Source organism: Coturnix japonica, chromosome 27 (assembly GCF_001577835.2).
Source record: "Coturnix japonica isolate 7356 chromosome 27, Coturnix japonica 2.1, whole genome shotgun sequence".
NCBI classification, from domain to species: Eukaryota; Metazoa; Chordata; class Aves; order Galliformes; family Phasianidae; genus Coturnix; species Coturnix japonica.
The window spans coordinates 3921576-3939806 of NC_029542.1; the positions used below are offsets into that span (position 1 = coordinate 3921576).

The window sequence follows — 18231 nt, forward strand, 5'->3', positions numbered from 1 at the left end:
CTTGTATATCCCCTATATATCCCTATATATCCCTATATACCCCTATATATCCCCTATATATCCCTATATATCCCTATATCCCCTATATACCCCTGTATATCCCCTATATATCCCTATGTATCCCTATATATCCCCTACATATACCCCTATATATCCCTATATACCCCTATATATCCCTATACATCCCCTATATATCCCTATATATCCAGTGTCCCCAACCCCTATGACAGCGTGAAGTGACCGACACCGGGACGGGGTGACCGGGAGCACCGGAACCGCCCCGTGTCCATTACGGTGCGACCCCCGGTACCGGATACACCCGGTTCGGTGCTGCCTTTACCCCGCTGCTCCCGGTACCGGCGGTTCCGGTGCTGCCCGGGACATCGCGACCCCCCAGTGTCCGAGTTCGGTGCCACCGGGATCCCCCCGTTACACCCGGTGTTACCGGGATCAACCGGGATTCCCCCGTTACACCCGGTTGTACCGGGACGGACCCGCCGCTTCCATCCCTCGTGAACGCGCTTTGTGGGCGGGAGCGCGCGGCGCGTCCCCGCGAGGTGGAGCCCGGGAGCGCGGCGGAACCGCACCGCAAACTTTCCCGGAGCGTCCGGTGCGGGGCCATGGGCCGCAGCCCGTCCTGAAGCGCCATGACCGACCCCCGGGGCCGCCCGTTGTGCCCCGTGCTCTTATCGCTGCTCCTCGCCTCGTTCTGCCCCGCAGCCGCCACCGAAGGTGGGTCCGCCCCGACGGGCAGCGGGGTGGGGGTGAACGGCGGGATCGGAACGGAGTTGTGCGGGGAGAACCGGGATCCGGGGCGGGGAGTGGAAGGTTTGGGGGTAACGGGGATAACGGGGGTAACGGGGGGTGCTGGGGATCTGCGGTTCAAAGCGACCCCCCTCCCCCACAGACCCCCCGGCCCGGTTGCCCCCCCCCCCCCCCCGCCGTGGGCAGCCCCTCCCTCTCGCCGTTCCCACGCGGGATTGGGCTGAGCCGGGAGACGCGGGGCCGGGGGCGGCCGCTCCGCTCGGTGCCCCCCCCCCGGTGCCCCCCGGTGCCTCCACTCGAGGGTTTGGAGACCCTAAAAAAAGCTCCGTCCCCACCGGCTGCGTGGGCTGGACCCGCTTTACCGGGGTCCCGCAATCACGAGAGGTGCCACGAGAGCCCCCACCGCCGGGACAGCCCCCCCTGCCCCCCATTCCCCGGTTTATGGAGCCGGTTTCGGGGCGCGGATGGGCCCCGGGGCGGCGGCGGTGCCGCTCGGTGCGGGTGGGCGGGGGGTGCGTCCCCGCCGGTCGCTCCCATCCACATTCTCGAGGTGCCGCGCCCTGCCCGGCCCGACGGGAGCAGCCGGGGCACGATCCAGCGCCGCGGGGCCTCGGTCGGAGCGAGGACGGGGACGGGGCGGGCATCGGCCCCACCGCCACCCCCCGGTGTTTGTGGGGCTCCCAGGGCAATAAATGGGGTCTCGGTGGGTCCCTGCTGCTCCCATCGCCCTGGAACCCGAGCTCCGAGTGCTGGCCCGTCCCCACCGCTGACCCCAGCCCCAACCCCGGGGGTGCGATGGAACTGAGACCGAACCGGGATCCGTCCCCCCCGCCTTCCCTGGGCCCTGGCAGCACCGTGTCCATCCCGTGCCCGCACGCAGCAGGTGGAGCAGACCTTGAGCTTTGGCCGTTCCCTGCGGGGTGGGGGCACCGGGCTGTCCCCACCTCCCCGTCCAACACGGGCAGCTCCGGGGGCACAGTTTTCCCTTGTGGACGTTCGGGGGCCGCTGGGGTCGTTGGGGGCGGCTACAGCCCGGTTCGTCCCACGGCCTCGTGGCAGCTGCCGGCACCGGGGGCCGTCACTCAGACCCCGCACAGCCCCCCCCGCACCGAGGGCAGAGCGCCCCCAACCCCCGCCGCTGTGTCCCCATAAGTTGTGGCGATGGTGGAGCCGAGGGGTCGGTGTTGGGGGCGACCAAACAAGAGAGGGGACAACGGGGACAACACGGTGACCCCGCTCAAGGAGAAGCACGGGGGGCACCGTGGGGGTCTCGAGGGACGCGGTGGGACCCCAGCCCACATCGGGGCCGTGGGGGGGGGTCTGTCCCGCGTGGTTGTGGGGCGCCGGGGGCCGCGGGCGGTGCCGGGGCTGGGCCGTTCTGCGTCACCCCGCTCGCTCCCCAAACACGCCCGACCTGAAAAGGCGGTTCCAGGCGGGACGTTGCGGCCGGACCGGGCCGCCCCAGCGCCGTGACTCACCGCAGCACGACCCGCCCCTCCCGGCCCCACCGCCACGAACGGGGACAGGAATGAGGGGGGGTCGGAGCGGGGCGGCCATGGGACGCGGCCATTCGGGGCCGCTCAACAATCGCGTGTTGTCTCGGTTCTCCCCCCACCCCCCGGCGGCGTGGGGGCACTGCGGGATACACCGCATTCCTGCTCCGCGGCCCCCGCCCCATTCGGGGCCCCCCGGTGCGGGCTGTGGGGACCCACCCAGTGCTGGACGTGGGCGCTCAATGGGGGTCGTGGCTGCTGCCGACGTGGGGGCAGCGGTGCCGCGGTGGGAGCTGGGGGTCCGCATCCCCGTGTATCCCCGTGTATCCCCGTGTATCCCCTTGTATCGCCGTGTATCCCCCTGTATCCCCGTGTATCTCTATGTATCTCCATGTATCTCCATGTATCTCCATGTATCTCCATGTATCTCCATGTATCTCTATGTATCTCCATGTATCTCTATGTATCCCCATGTATCCCCATGTATCCTCGTGTATCCCCTTGTATCCCGCTGTATCCCCGTGTGTCCCGCTTCCCCCGTCCCCACATCACACCCGGGGCCGCTCAGGAAGCCCATCGGAAACCCATCGGAAGTTTTTGGGAGCCGATAACCGTCAGCAGCCGCAGCGTTTCCTGCGGCCGGATCCCGCGGGGGCGATGGCCCGGCCGGCCTCGGCTGACCCCTCCCACCCCCCAACCCCCCCCCAATACATCCCGATCCATCCCCGCAGTGTGCACCGGTACCGACATGAAGCTGCTGCAGCCCTCCAGCCCCGAGAGCCACTACGAGACCCTGCGGCACCTGTACCAGGGCTGCCAAGTGGTGCAGGGTAACCTGGAGCTCACCTACCTGCCCCCCGGCGCCGACACCACCTTCCTCCAGGTGCGAGGATTCGGGGATACGTGGATGGGAAGGGATGGGGGGGGACATGGGGGCACCGTGGGGGTCTCACCGCCGTGCCCACCCCCCCCTGCAGGACATCAAGGAGGTGCAGGGCTACGTGCTGATCGCTGAGAACCAAGTGAGCGCCGTGGGGCTGCAGGGGCTGCGGATCATCCGTGGGACGCAGCTGTTCCAGGAGCGCTACGCATTGACCGTGCTGGGCAATGTGGGGCTGCGGCAGCTCGGCATGAGGCAGCTCACAGGTAGGGGGCAGATATGGGGAGAGGGTCCTTGTGGGGGCTGCAGGTATCGAATCACTGCGTGGTTTGGGTTGGAATGGCCCCAAACCCCATCCATCCCCACCCCATGTCACAGGGACCCCCCCCCACACAGCCCGGTGCCCCCCACCCTGGACCTGAGCACTGCTGGGGAGGGGGTACCCACAGCTCTGTGCCCTCATAGCAATGAATCTCTTTTAGCTTATAACCCTGTCCTATCCCTACACCCCCATTAATCCCCTCCCCAGATTCTCTGCAGCCCTTTTAGTCTCTGTGTGGGGACTCCAAGCTGCTGTGTGGGGCCGGGTGACCCTACGGAGCTGTGCCCCCATACTGATGGCAGCTCTTTCATCCCCCCCCCATACAGAGATCCTGAAGGGGGGGGTACACATTGAGGGGAACCCCCAGCTCTGCTTCCAGGAGACCATCCTATGGGCCGACATCTTCCACCGGCACAACGAGCTGCGCACTGAGATCCATGTGGAGAGCAGCCGCAGCCGAACCTGTGAGCAGCCCAAAGGCTGGGGAGGGGATAAATGTGGGTGGGTTGGGGGCTGCCACCCCCCCCCCCCAGCTCCCTATTGATGCCATCCATCCCCCTGCAGGTCCTGACTGCCGGGCGCTGTGTGCTGAAGGGCACTGCTGGGGCGAGAGCCAGCAGGACTGCCAGACCTGTGAGTATGGGGCTGCCTGGACCCCCGCCCCATAGGAAACCCTATAGAAGTTCCACATTGCTGTTCCATTCACCCCACGTAGCACCCAGATCCCCACCTTGGGGACCCCCACTTGTGCCCCCCCATCACCACGCTCCTTATCCACAAACCCCTTCTCCAGAGCTTCCCACAATCCCTTCCCCATATACCTTTGGGATGCTGCCTACCCCACAGCCCCTTACCACTCCTTTTAGGGGAGGGGTCCCCATCCCATTGTGCCCCCCCTTTTCTCCTCACAGTGACCAACAGCATCTGCCACGGGTGCCCACGCTGTAAGGGCACGAAGCCGACAGACTGCTGCCATGAGCAATGTGCTGCGGGCTGCACCGGCCCCAAACACTCCGACTGCCTGGTGGGCATGGGATGGGATGGGATGGGATGGGATGGGATGGGATGGGATGGGATGGGATGGGATGGGATGGGGCCCAGCAGGAAAGGATGGGACACAGTGGGGTAGGATGAGATGGTAACCCATAGGGTAAAATGGGCACAGCGGGATGGGATGGGATGGGATGGGATGGGATGGGATGGGATGGGGTCTCCCCCAAACACAGGGGGGCTGATGGCTGGTTCCCCCCCCCCCCTATTCCCAGGCATGTCTGAACTTCAACCGGAGCGGGATTTGTGAGCTGCACTGCCCCCCCCTCGTCATCTACAACTCTGACACCTTCGAGTCGGTGCCCAACCGCGATGGACGTTACACCTTCGGTGCCAGCTGTGTCAGCCAGTGCCCCTGTGAGTGCTGGGGGGTGGGCAGGGGTCTGAGCAGCTCCTTCCCCAGCTCTGACCATCCTGTCCCCTTCCTTCCCCCTTAGATAACTACCTGGCCACAGAGGTGGGCTCCTGCACCCTCGTCTGCCCCCAGAACAGTCAGGAGGTGACAGTCAACAACGTGCAGAAGTGTGAGAAGTGCAGCAAGCCCTGCCCAGAGGGTGAGGCCCAGGAGGGGTCCTGGTTCTGCGGCTGGGGGGGTCCTAGGGGGGCTGCTATTCACTGGGAAGCTCTGCAGCACTGGGGCGGTGCTGGAGAACCACTGGGGATCCAATGGAGCAAAGGAGCTGCTGTGCCCTGGGGGGGGCTGCAGAATGGGGCCGGGCAGGCAGCGCTTTGGGGGGGATCCTGGTGACTCTGCCATCCCCTCTGTGCCCCCGCAGTGTGCTACGGGCTGGGGGTGGATTTCCTCAAGGGAGTCCGTGCTGTCAATGCCTCCAACATCCGGCACTTTGCTGGCTGCACCAAGATCTTTGGCAGCCTGGCCTTCCTGCCCGAGACCTTCGCTGGGTAAGCACTGCACACCCCATCCCAGATGGAACCATTGGGACCCCCCCCACAAACACCCCCTGTCCTACCTCCTACAGTGACCCAAGCACCAACACAGCCCCCCTGGACCCCCAGATGCTGTCAGTCTTTGAGAGCCTGGAGGAGCTGACGGGTGAGTGCACAGGGATGGGGACACAGCCCTGAGCTGAGGGCACAAAGCGAGCAGTGCTCACACTTGTGTCCCCCACCTTCCCTCCCCCAGGTTATCTGTACATTGCTGCCTGGCCACCCGACATGGACGACCTGGGCGTCTTCCAGAACCTGCGTGTCATCCGTGGCCGTGTGCTGCACAAGTGAGAGGGGATGGGGACCTAAAGGGGATGTGATGGGGGATCTAAAGGGGATGGGGACCTAAAGGGGATGGGACCTAAAGGGGATGTGATGGGGGATCTAAAGGGGATGTGATGGGGGACCTAAAGGGGATGGGACCTAAAGGGGATGTGATGGGGGACCCGGGGGTGATGTGGGTGCTCACCTTTCTGTGTCCTGGCAGTGGTGCCTACTCACTGACGCTGCAGGACCTGGCGGTGCGGGCGCTGGGGCTGCGTGCCCTGCAGGAGATCAGCAGTGGGATGGTGCTCATCCATCACAACCCCCAGCTCTGCTTCCTCCAGAAGGTGCCATGGAACAGCATCTTCCGCCACCCCCGCCAGCACCTCTTCCAGACCCACAATAAAGCCCCCGAGCTGTGTGGTGAGGATCCCCCTAACACCACCCCCAGTCCTGCTCGTGGTCCCTGGAGCCGGGCTGGGGGTAACACTGTGCCTGATCTCCCCAGAGAGCGAGGGCCTGGTGTGCTTCCACCTCTGTGCCCACGGGCACTGCTGGGGGCCCGGCCCCACACAATGTGTCTCCTGTGAGCGCTTCCTGCGGGGCCAGGAGTGCGTGGCCTCCTGCAACCTGCTGGATGGGTGAGCAATGGGGTCGGGCTGAGCCCAGCAGGGAGGAGAGGGACACTGCTCTGTATCAGCCCCAACCCCATCCCATTCTCACCATCCCATAGCGCCATCCGGGAGCACGCCAACGGCACACGCTGCCTGCCCTGCCACCCTGAGTGCCAGCCACAGAATGGCACCGAGACCTGCTTTGGATCGGTGAGCACAGGGACATGGGGACACCAGCATGAGGATGGCACTGCTGCCAGGTCCCTCACCCCCCACCCTTCCTTGCCCCCCACCCTGCAGGATGCGGATCAGTGCGTGGCATGCGCGCACTATAAGGATGGGCAGCAGTGTGTGCGGCGCTGCCCCAGCGGGGTGAAGGTGGATGCCTCCTTTGTGCCCATCTGGAAGTACCCAGACGAGGAGGGGGTCTGCCAGCTCTGCCCCACCAACTGCACCCACTCGTGAGTACACAGTGCCCAGGTGTGTGTGTGTGTGTTGTGGGGGGGCAGTGGGATGCTCACCCACCCCGTGTTCTATCAGGTGCACCATCAGGGATGAGGACGGCTGCCCCGTGGACCAGAAGCCAAGGTACCACCGTGGGTACCCCCCTCCCATAGGGGAGCATCAGGGGGTGACCCCATCCCCACATCCCCTGTCACCTCCCGTCCTGCAGCCAGGTGACATCCATCATTGCTGGTGTGGTGGGGGCTCTGCTGGTCGTCGTCCTTCTGCTCATCACCGTCGTCTGCGTCAAGCGCCGGCGGCAGCAGGAGAGGAAACACACCATGAGGCGGCTGCTGCAGGAGACTGAGGTGGGGGGGCTGGATGACCCTGGGGGGGGCTCAGAGTGTTGTCCCTCCTCACCCACTTGTCCCTCGCAGCTGGTGGAGCCGCTGACGCCCAGCGGGGCCCTCCCCAACCAAGCACAGATGCGCATCCTCAAGGAGACGGAGCTGAAGAAAGTGAAGGTTTTGGGCTCCGGCGCTTTCGGCACTGTCTATAAGGTGAGGGGTGGGAGGCACAGTCAGTGGGATGGCACCATCTGTGTCCTCACTCACCGCCCCCCCACCCCCCATAGGGCATCTGGATCCCCGATGGGGAGAGCGTGAAGATCCCGGTGGCCATCAAGGTGTTGCGGGAGAACACATCACCCAAAGCCAACAAGGAGATCCTGGATGTGAGTGCAGGGGAGGTGGGCACGGGGCTGGGGAGTCGGTGCCAACCTGACCTATCTGTGCTGCCTGCAGGAAGCCTATGTGATGGCCGGGGTGGGCAGCCCCTACGTGTCGAGGCTGCTGGGCATCTGCCTGACCTCCACGGTGCAGCTGGTGACGCAGCTGATGCCCTACGGCTGCTTGTTGGACTATGTGAGGGAGAACAAAGACCGCATCGGATCCCAGGACCTGCTCAACTGGTGTGTGCAGATCGCCAAGGTAAGAGAGGGGGCTGCTGAGGGGCTGTGGGGGGGATGTAGATGTGGGGCTTAACGCCTGCTGCCCAGGGGATGAGCTACCTGGAGGAGGTGAGGCTGGTGCACCGTGACCTGGCTGCTCGCAACGTCCTGGTCAAGAGCCCCAACCATGTCAAAATCACCGACTTCGGGCTGGCACGGCTGCTGGATATCGATGAGACCGAGTACCACGCAGATGGGGGCAAGGTGGGACATGGGGACGGGGCAACAGGGAGCGCGGTGTCCCCTGAGGGTCCCGCTCACTCCTCCCACCCACCCAGGTCCCCATCAAGTGGATGGCGTTGGAGTCCATCCTGCGCCGGCGCTTCACCCACCAGAGCGATGTCTGGAGCTACGGTGCGTCCCTATGGTGGCTGTGGGGGGCAGGGGGTCCCAAACCAGCACTTACCCCACATCCCCATGTCCTCAGGTGTCACCGTGTGGGAGCTGATGACCTTCGGGGCGAAACCTTACGATGGGATCCCGGCACGAGAGATCCCCGACCTGCTGGAGAAAGGCGAGCGGCTGCCGCAGCCGCCCATCTGTACCATCGATGTCTATATGATCATGGTGAAATGTGAGTGGGGGGGACATGGGGACGTGGGGGCCAGGACCCCAACGCCGCCCTCACGGTGCTCGGCTCTGCCCCAGGCTGGATGATCGACTCCGAGTGCCGGCCCAAGTTCCGTGAGCTGGTCACCGAGTTCTCCCGCATGGCCCGCGACCCCCAGCGCTTTGTGGTCATCCAGGTAATGGGGTCTCAGGGGGGTCTCGCCTTCAGCATTGCCCCAACGGGCACTGACAGCCCCCCCTGACCCCCAGAACGACATGATCGGGCTGCCCAGCAACATGGACAGCACCTTCTACCGGGCGCTGCTGGAGGAGGAGGACATGGACGACCTGGTGGATGCTGAGGAATACCTGGTCCCTCACCAGGGCTTCTTCAGTGCTGAGACCTCCACCGCGTACCGCAGCCGTATCTCCTCCACGCGGGTAAGGGCTGACCTGGGGCATCGTGCTGCTGCAGGGCGCACAGGGTGCAAGTTCTCTAATGCCACCCACAGACCCTATAGACCCCACAGCACCGTGCCCGACTCCGTGCCCTTTGCCTCCTCAGAGCACAGCAGAGACCCCAGCTGACACGACAGAGGGGGAGGAATCAGCCGCCTTCCCCTTCCCACCGCAGAACCTGGTGGAGGGGTCAGAGTGCCCCGTGTCGGAGGCTCTGGAGGTGGATGTTGGGGCCAAGGGAGCCCTGCCGAGCCCCCCAGCCACACGGTACAGTGAGGACCCCACCGCGCTGCCGGGGGATGAGAGTGAAGGTCTGGACCCTGAGGGCTTCACCACCCCAGCCCCACATACCACTATGCCAGGTAGGGCAATATAGGACCCTGGGGAGGGGGGCAAGGACCCTGTTTGGCTGCTGACATCCCTTTTCCCTGCAGAGTACGTGAATCAGGCTGGGGAGCTGCCGTCACCCCCCCGGCTCCCCTGTGCACCACCATCCCCACCAGACAAGCCCAAGGGCCACCAAGGCAAGAACGGGCTCATCAAGGACACCAAGCATCCCTTCCTGGGGCCCTTTGGCCACGCCGTGGAGAACCCCGAGTACCTGGCCCCCCCGGGGCTGCCGGTCCCCACAGCCTTCAGCCAGGCCTTCGACAACCCCTACTACTGGAACCAGGACCCCCCCAAAGCTGGGAGCCCTGAGGGTGGGCCCAGCTCCACGCCAGCAGCTGAGAACCCGGAGTACCTGGGTTTGGCTGAGCCTGAGGACGTGGCTGTGTAGGGCAGGGCCACATACGGACCCCCCCCTTTCACCGAGGCAGCTTGGGGAGGGACGGCACGAGGCCGGCGATGGATGTGGGGGCAGGACTGTCCCCAATCATGGGGGTGCCCTATACTGCAGGAGAGCATAGAGCACTGTGAGACGGCGCAGCAGCACAGGGGGGGGCACAGAGGACCCCCAAAAGGAGCCCCAAAGCCCCACTGAGATGGATGCTCCAACCCCACACGGTTCCTGGAGGAAGAAGAGCAGCATCAACAGGACCGGGAGCCCCATCACCCTGCTCCCCATCACCATACACCTATATACACCTGTATACACCCTGGATACACCTGGACCACGCTGCTGCTGTCCCAGAGCCCCCCACCACCCCTGTGCCCCCAGCCCCCTCCCCACCGGCGCCCAGCAGCGCTGGACACATTGACTTGCACTGAGCAGGTGGACACGGGGCTGCCTGGGCTCCTGCTGGGTTCCCGTTAAGCTGACAGTGTCACCTGGATGTATATTTCATCATTGTAGATGGTTTTTTTTCTACTCCACTTTGTCTGCGTGGTTTGCTCCCATCTCCTCCATCTGCTGCTCTCACTGCAGGGAAAGCCCTGATAGCCAAGAATGGGGCAGCTGCCCTAATCCTGCTTTCATTGCCTGGATCCCCCCCATGCTCTGCAGGGACACAGGGGAAGAGGAGCCACGTTTACCTCCATCCTTTATTCAGCGCTGGGCCCACAGACAGTACATCATAAATAGGGGATGGGCACCAATAGGGGATGGGCACCATTCTGCCACGCTGCCCTGGGCTCAGCTGCCCCAAGGGCAGAGTCATGATGTGGGGAGGGGGAGAGCCGGGAGCCTGGGAACGGGGCAGCAGGGGAAGCTCGTGGCTGTTCAATGAACCCTGGGGCTGTGGGGATGGAGCCAAGCAGGGGTTCCTATAACCAGCCAGTCCCTGCTGCCCTCGTAGCTGTTTAAACAGTGACCAGAGGAGCTGGAATCATTAACAAACCACACTCGAGTTCACGTTCCTCTGCATAAACCTTTGGGAGCCCTGAAGCAGCCGAGTCCCCCGTGATGGGGTTGGGCTGGTGTTCACTGGCTGCACAGGTCCCCAAATCACAACAGGGGCTGAGAATGAGCCCCCCCACCCCACAGTGCTGCTGTTGTCAGGAGGGGCAGGAGGGGAGCAGGTCAGTGCCACGTTACAGCCCATGTGTTGTGAATGTGGCCTCAGGGGATGGGCAGAGCTGGAGCAGTGACAGCAGCACCATGGGGCAGCCCCCCAGGGCTGCAGGTGGTTAATGGGGAGCAATAGGGGGGCGCTGAGGGGGGACAGGAGACCCCCAGCAGCTGCAGGGCTACAGGAGGACGCAGGGGGGGCGGCTGTTGGTGATCTTGTGCAGCGGTTCCCCATTCCTGGCTCTGCGGATGGCTTCCATCAGCTGTGGACATGGGGGGGGACACTTGTGGGTCAGAGCTGCCCCATAACATTGAGCCCACCCAGCCCAGGAGGCACCATGGGGGACTCACATCCTTCTCGTAGGGAAAACCTCCATTCTCCAGCTTGGAGAAAACCAGCTGCCCGTTGATCTCAATCTCAAAGGCTCCTTGTGGGAAACAGACAGAACCATCAGCTACATCCCCCCCCCCAAACCCCCACCCCCACCGCCCCAAACCAGCACCCACAGCTGGATGGGGACACAACACAGACCCCCCCCCCCCCCATATCTCACCGGTGCCCCCCAGGCGGGACTCGATTTCGATGTCGGGATATTCCTCCTTCACGGCGCTCGCCAGCTCCTCGTAGGTGGCCCCGAAACCGCAGGGTTCACTGTGGGTGGGAATGGACCCCAAAGCTGAACCCACCCCGACCCACAGCCCGACATATAGCCCCACAGCCTGACCCACAGCCTGACCCACAGCCTGACCCATAGAGCACAGCCTGACCCACAGCCCTACAGCCAGCCCCATAGCCCCATAGCCTGCCCCATAGCCCCATAGCCTGCCCCATAGCCCCATAGCCAGCCCCATAGTCAGCCCCATAGCCCCATAGTCAGCCCCATAGCCCCATAGCCAGACCCATAGCCCCATAGCCAGCCCCACAGTCAGACCCATAGCCCCATAGTGACCCATAGCCCCATAGCAGCCCCATAGCCCCATAGCCGCCCCATAGCAGCCCCATAGCCCCATAGCCCCATAGCCGCCCCATAGCAGCCCCATAGCCCCATAGCAGCCCCATAGCCCCATAGCAGCCCCATAGCCCCATAGCTGCCCCATAGCCCCACCCACAGCCCCACAGCCCCATAGCCAGCCCCATAGCCCCATAGACAGACACACAGCCCCACAGCCTGACCTACAACCAGACCCACAGCCCGACCCACCGCCCCCCCCCGATGCAGCCGCCCCTCACCAATACTCCACCATAATATGGACCCGCCGCTCCGAACCGGAACCGGAACCGTTACCGCAGCCATCACCGGGTTCGGTCCCACCTGACCCCGCTCCGTCGCCGCCGCTGCTGCTCATGGCCACCCCGCTGCCGCTACTTCCGGGTGCCGCCACGTGACACGGAGCTTCCGGCCTCGCTATACCGCCCTCTTGTCTGCTCCGCTCTCGCTGCGCCATCGCCCCCTGGTGGTGGGAGGGGCGCATTGCACCGGGCATCCCGCTGCCCCCTGGGGACCTCGGGGGGACTCAGTGGGACCCGGTGGGGACACAGAGACCCCTGGGGACACAAAGACCCTCCGGGATCCCCACAGACCCCCGGCGATGTGCACAGCACCGCCCAGCCTGCACTGCACCCGTGGGACCCTCGCACAGCTCCCTGTTATGGGACCCTCCCAGTGTGACCCACAGCCCCACAGGACCCTCATGGGATCCCCATGGGACCCTCGGGATTCTCTATGGAGAGATGCCCTGTGGGGACCCCCCTCTGGACACTCGATGACCCTCAGGGACCCCCAGGACCCCACAGGGATCCCTGCAATGGGGCAGGCCCCCAAATCCACGGGGACACCCCTGGCCCCCACGGGGACCCCACACCCCCCATGGAGACCCCATGGGCACCTCAATGCATCCCCAGCCATGTGTGCCCCACATATCACCCTGGAGACCCCCAGAGATGCCACTGGGGACCCCCATCCCCAATCCAGCCCCCACACATGGCTCCCACTGTAGGGTCTCACCCCACACGGGGCAGGGGTGGGGCAGGGGATGACACCCCCCCATCCTACATCCCACCCACACCTTGTCTGGCCTCGGGGTCCCCCCATCGCATTGTAGGAAGCTCCCCATCCCCATCGGGACCGAAGCTGCGTCGTTCCCATCCTCGGGGTGGGGGCCAACGTGGGGCCGTTGTTGTGGGGCCGCGGCCGCCCCGGTGCGGTGATGTCAGGCGGGGGCGGGCGCTGGCGCAGGTAGATAAAGCCGGGGAAGAACAGGAATGCCCGGTCGGTCCGGCGGGAGGGCGGCAGGAAGCGGCGAGAGCTGCAGGTAGGAGCGGGGTTAGAGGGGGGGGGGTCTCTGTGCTGTGGGACCCACCGGCTGCTGCTCCCATATCCCCCATCCTGCCCCTTTTCCTCTTGTCTTCATCCCGGCTCTTCTTCCTCCTCCTCTGCTTCCAACACCCCATAACCACAGCAATCCCATTTCTACAGCACTGGAACCCGCTGGGCCCTCACCTACAGCCCATGGGACCCCGGCCCTATAGCCTGGGTGACCCTCCAACCCCAGCCCATAGGATGGGGCCCTGGGAACTGTGCCCTATAGCATTGGTGGCCTTGGGATCCCCCCCTTTCCACCTGCTGGCCCTGAGATCCCGTCCCTTTAACCTTAGAGGCCCTCAGATCCCATCCCTTAATACCAACAATCCCAGCAGTATCACCCCATAACTGTAGTGGCCCTTGGAACCAATCCTTGACTTTGTTGACCCCATGGGATACACCTCAGTGACCCCCACCCCCCTGCCCCACAGCCCTGGTGCCCTTTCCCTTAACCCCAATGGCCCTGTTCCCACCACCCCATAGCCCTAAGGCCTTCCTTTCATCCCAAACCCCACAGACACTCCATGTCCCCCCATTGCTGTCACCACCCCATCGCAGCCACCAGGTCGGGGTTAACCTGAGGCCATGGTGAGGGGCTGGTGGGGGGGGGTAGGGGAGGCTCTGTGGGGTCCCCATCCACCCCCAACACCTTTATGAGGACTGGGCAGGGACACCAAACCCACAACACCCAGAGCTGGAGGGGTTTGGGGGTGAGGGGACAGAGCAGTGGGATGGGGCTGGGATAATGATGGGGATGGGATGGGATGGGGATGGGGATGGGATGCAGGCAGGGTCCCCCCCCGCCCCGGTGCCTGCCCGACCGTGGACTTGGATCCTACACCGTCACCATCGGGAAGTGAGGATGGAGTGAATGATTAACCCCGGGCACAGCGCCGTGTCACACGCGTGTGTTCCGTGTGTTCCGTGTGCCGCACCGGGCTTTGCTTCTGCTTGTCCCGGGCAGCGTGTGCCGGGCCGGGCCGTGCCAACACACACGGAGCCGTTCCAGGCTGTGCCGGGCTGTGCCGAACCGAGCGGGGTCCCCTGGAGCATCGCCGTGTCCCCGCATCCCGTCCATGTGCGGGGCCGGCACCGGGTGCGGGGCGATGGGGCGAGGGCGTCGCGGCGGGGGGCCGTTCCCACGTCGGTCTCCGTCTCGTCGCCCCCGGCCCCGTTGGATGCCAGCACGGTGAGCTGGAGATGGGAGCGGCCTCCAGAACTGGTTTGTCCGGACCCGAGGAGGTGGCTGGGCTGGGCTGGGCCGTACCGAGACGTCACGACGGTTCTGCCGACGAGGTGCTCACGGTGCGGCTCATCCCGGCACAACACGGCACAGCCCGGCTCGGCTCACTCCGGTTCAGCCCATTTGGCTGCTCTCAGCCCGGTTCGGCTCAGTTCGGCTCAGTTCATCCCTCCTCACCCACCCCCTTGGCACCCCCGATCCCCCCCTGGTGATGCTGGAGCACCGTAGCGCTTCCCAGTGGGGAGTGGATGCGTGGGAGATTCTCCATTGTCTCCTATGGGGTTGTGCCTTTCGCTGCCGTGCCAACTCTTTGGGCAGCCCCCCGGCGGTGGGCAGGAGCCAGAGGTGCTGGGGGGGCAGGTGGAGCGGTGCTGAGTCAGCCCCACACTGACTCACAGCATCAATGAAACCCCACAGGGGTGGGTGTCAGCTGCAGCCCCCATTCTCTGCCCCACAGATGATGCCATGGACGGGGGGGCCCAGCAGAGCTGCATCCGGGACCCCCCCGGGGTGGGCAGCGTGGAGCAGGAGGGGGATGTGGGCGAGGGGCCGCCCGCCACTGACCTGCGCCGCTCGCAGCCCCTCTTCATCCACAGCAGCAGGTGGGTGCGAGGGGCTCAGCCCTGCGGTGTGGGGTGGGTTGGGGGGGTAGATGGGGGGCTCAGCTCTTTTCTGCCCCACAGCCGGCCGCTGTCAGAGGAGGAGCCGCGTGCCTCATCGCTGCCCAACATCCCCAACCCCTTCCCCGAGCTCTGCAGCCCTTCCAACTCACCCATCCTCAACAGCCCCCCCGGTGGGCAGGGACCACCCCGTGAAGGCGCCTGTCATGTAAGTGGTGGGTCTGGGGGGGCTCCTGGGGCCCCCTGCAGTATAACTGACCCCCCATGGCCCCACAGCTGGTGAAGGTGTTCAGTGAGGACGGGTCGTGCCGCTCGTTGGAGGTGTCAGCGGGCACAACAGCGCGGCAGCTCTGCGAGATGCTGGTGCAAAGGACACACGCGTTATATGACCACAGCTGGGCCCTGGTGGAGCTGCACCAGCACCTGGCACTGGGTGAGCTCACAGCCTGGCATAGCACGGCATGGCACGGCATGGCACGGCATGGACCCCACTGAGCCCCTGTCCCCACAGAGCGCTGCCTGGAGGACCACGAGTCGGTGGTGGAGGTGCAGAGCGCGTGGCCCCTCGGTGCCGACAGCCGCTTCGTCTTCCGCAAGAACTTTGCCAAGTACGAGCTCTTCAAGAGCAACGCGGTACGTGAGCCACCCCGCAGGGCCCCTGTGCCCCATGGAGAGACACGGGGGTCCCCTGACCTCCTGTCCCCCCCAGCAGTCCCTCTTCCCCGAGGTGATGGTGTCCAGCTGCCTGGAGGCAAACAAGAGCATGGCGCACTCGGAGCTCATCCAGGTATGTTGGCACTGGGCTCCTTGAGGACTCAACAAAGCCATGGGGACACAACCATGACACTGGGACCCAACTTTGGCATGGGGACTGATCCATGCCATGAGGCCCCGCTGTGCTCGGCCACCCCTCAGCCCCTGTCTCCCCATAGAACTTCCTGAACTCCGGGAGCTGCCCCGAGGTGCAGGGCTTCCTGCAGCTGCGTGAGGCCAGCCGTAAGGTCTGGAAGCGTTTCTACTTCTCCCTACGCCGCTCGGGGCTCTACTACTCCACCAAGGGCACGTCCAAGGTGAGCTGCAGCCAAGGGCACCCCGAGCCTGGAGGCAGTGGGGGCAGCCCCTGATGCCCCCTCCCCGGCCCCAGGACCCCCGGCACCTGCAGTACTTCGCCGACCTCACCGAGTCCAACATCTACTACGTGACACAGGGCAAGAAGCACTATGGGACACCCACCGAGTTTGGGTTCTGCATCAAGGTGAGACCCTCCCGGGCACCCTACCCAGCTCTGCAGGGGGTCTTTGCCCACCGAGGGGTGACAGGGATGTGGGGAGACCTGGGGGGCTTCTCTGTAATGGATCTGGCTTCTCCCCGCAGCCCTACAAGGTGCGCAGTGGGGTGAAGGGCCTGAAGCTGCTCTGCAGTGAGGATGAGCAGAGTCGGACCTGCTGGATGGCAGCGTTCCGCCTCTTTAAGGTGAGCTGGAGGGCACCGGGAAGCACCGGGATGTACCAGAGTGATGCTGAAGAGGAGATGGTGGGATGCTGAGGGTGATGGGAGGGCAGTGGGTGAGGCTGGGGGATGCTGCAGTGTACTGGGATACTCACACCTCCATGCCCCTCCTGGGGCACCCCCAGTATGGCATGCAGCTCTACCGCAACTACCAGCAAGCACAGGCGCGCCTGAGCCAGCACCCCTGGATCACCCCCACACCTCTGGTGAGTGCCCCCCACCCCCTCCAGCTGCAGCCCTGACCCATGGGGAGCCCCCCCTCCTCTAAGCTCGCTGTCACTGTCCCCACAGCAGAGCGTGTCAGACAGCGCGCTGGTGGCCATGGACTTCTCAGGGTGCACAGGGCGGGTGATTGAGAACCCCAGCGAGGTGCTGACAGCGGTGCTGGAGGAGGCGCAGGCCTGGAGGGTGAGTGGGGGGCACAGGCTGGGAGTGGGACCCCTCCTCACTGTGTGCTCACTCTGCTGCTTGCTTTGCACGGACAGAAGAAGACAACGCACCGGTACAGCCTGCCTGCTGCCTGCCAGAGCTCCCCACTCAGTGCTGGTGAGCAGCGCCCATAGGGGAGGAGCATGGAGACCCCCACTATGAGGGTCCCTGCTTGGAGTGGGTGGGGGTCCCTTCTGATGACCCTCTCCTCTGCCCGCAGCCATCCATCGCACCCAGCCGTGGTTCCACGGACGCATCTCACGGGAGGACACCCAGCAGCTCATTGGCCGCCAGGGGCTGGTGGATGGGTACAGAACTGGGGGGGTTGTAGAGGGGATCAGGGACCCCTGAGGTGCACACAGCCCCTGGGGGGCCACAGGGTCCCACAGCTCATAGAGGGTTTACAGGGGGTATAGGGAGGTCCTGGAGCCAGGGAGGTGGGTGGTGGGGAATAGGATCCCAAGGTGGAGGGAGACAGAGGGGTCACACAGGGTCCCTTGGGGCTTTGGGGTGACTCTGCTCTGGGGCTCACAGCGTGTTCCTGGTGCGGGAGAGCCAGCGTAACCCCAAGGGCTTCGTGCTGTCCCTGTGCCACCTGCAGAAAGTCAAGCACTATCTCATCCTGCCAGTGAGTATCATGGCTGTGGGAGGAATATGGGGGGGTGGGGGCACAGCCGGGCCTGATGCTCACCTGTCTGGCAGAGTGAGGAGGAAGGGCGGCTCTACTTCACCATGGACGACGGACAGACCCGCTTTGCTGACCTCATCCAGCTCGTGGAGTTCCACCAGATCAACCGTGGCATCCTGCCCTGCAAGCTGCGGCACTACTGCACCTGCGTGGCCCTATGAGCCCGGCGCTGCTGGCACGGCTCAGCACAGCTCAGCATGGCACCATGCATTGCTGCCATAGGTTGGCACAGCTCGGCACCATGCAGCAGTGCTGGCACAGCTCGACACAGTCAACACGGTGCAGCACGTCCCTGCCAGCGCACCAGGGCACCACTCGCAGCAGTGAGCGCAGGAGGGGCCGGGGGGCTCACCCCACACCCCACTGCTGTGGCCCCTCACACTCTTGCACTTTGTCCCCCCCAGCACCAGCCCCTCCTTCTCATGGGGTCATGGCTGCAGACCCCTCATCCCCATCTCCAGGGGGCTCATGGAGATGCTCCCTCCCAATCAGGAGGATGAGGGGCTTGGGGTCCCCACCACATCTCCCCATGAACCCCCCCCCAACCCAAGGCCAGTCGAACTGTGATGTGTTTTATACAAAGTGAGAATAAACGTTATTTTTTCAGAGCTCCCGTTTCTCCCCTTTCCATTGC

The 18231-nt window shown here is 64.6% G+C and overlaps 3 protein-coding genes across 6 annotated transcripts; 2 read left to right on the top strand and 1 right to left on the bottom strand.

Annotated features, from left to right (window-relative positions):
* Window positions 1-492: 492 nt before the first annotated feature.
* ERBB2 (erb-b2 receptor tyrosine kinase 2) lies at window positions 493-10111 on the top strand. The gene is made up of 27 exons (XM_015885863.2): window positions 493-732; window positions 2990-3141; window positions 3236-3404; window positions 3787-3924; window positions 4025-4093; window positions 4372-4484; window positions 4726-4867; window positions 4948-5064; window positions 5287-5413; window positions 5491-5564; window positions 5655-5745; window positions 5946-6145; window positions 6231-6363; window positions 6456-6546; window positions 6637-6797; window positions 6877-6924; window positions 7010-7148; window positions 7218-7340; window positions 7415-7513; window positions 7584-7769; window positions 7838-7993; window positions 8068-8143; window positions 8217-8363; window positions 8438-8535; window positions 8609-8779; window positions 8904-9159; window positions 9232-10111. The coding sequence occupies exons 1-27, from the start codon at window positions 648-650 to the stop codon at window positions 9573-9575; spliced, it is 3705 nt and encodes a 1234-aa protein (XP_015741349.1). The 5' UTR covers window positions 493-647; the 3' UTR covers window positions 9576-10111.
* A 150-nt stretch (window positions 10112-10261) lies between these two features.
* On the bottom strand, window positions 10262-12206 carry MIEN1 (migration and invasion enhancer 1). Its single transcript, XM_015885867.1, has 4 exons — window positions 11977-12206; window positions 11300-11397; window positions 11097-11173; window positions 10262-11008 (listed from the first exon to the last, which is right to left on the bottom strand). The coding sequence occupies exons 1-4, from the start codon at window positions 12189-12191 to the stop codon at window positions 10925-10927; spliced, it is 474 nt and encodes a 157-aa protein (XP_015741353.1). The 5' UTR covers window positions 12192-12206; the 3' UTR covers window positions 10262-10924.
* Window positions 12207-12988: 782 nt separating this feature from the next.
* GRB7 (growth factor receptor bound protein 7) lies at window positions 12989-18208 on the top strand. Of its 4 annotated transcripts, none has more exons than XM_015885866.1 (15): window positions 12989-13058; window positions 14809-14953; window positions 15035-15179; window positions 15248-15404; window positions 15483-15604; window positions 15681-15758; window positions 15904-16041; window positions 16116-16226; window positions 16346-16444; window positions 16606-16686; window positions 16775-16888; window positions 16966-17026; window positions 17130-17217; window positions 17444-17537; window positions 17612-18208. In XM_015885866.1, the coding sequence occupies exons 2-15, from the start codon at window positions 14817-14819 to the stop codon at window positions 17756-17758; spliced, it is 1572 nt and encodes a 523-aa protein (XP_015741352.1). In that variant the 5' UTR covers window positions 12989-13058; window positions 14809-14816; the 3' UTR covers window positions 17759-18208. The 4 variants fall into 4 exon arrangements, with proteins under 4 accessions (XP_015741352.1, XP_032296779.1, XP_032296778.1 ...); XM_032440888.1 differs by having other exon boundaries at window positions 16179-16226; window positions 16772-16888; XM_032440887.1 differs by having other exon boundaries at window positions 15684-15758; window positions 16772-16888.
* Window positions 18209-18231: the final 23 nt, after the last annotated feature.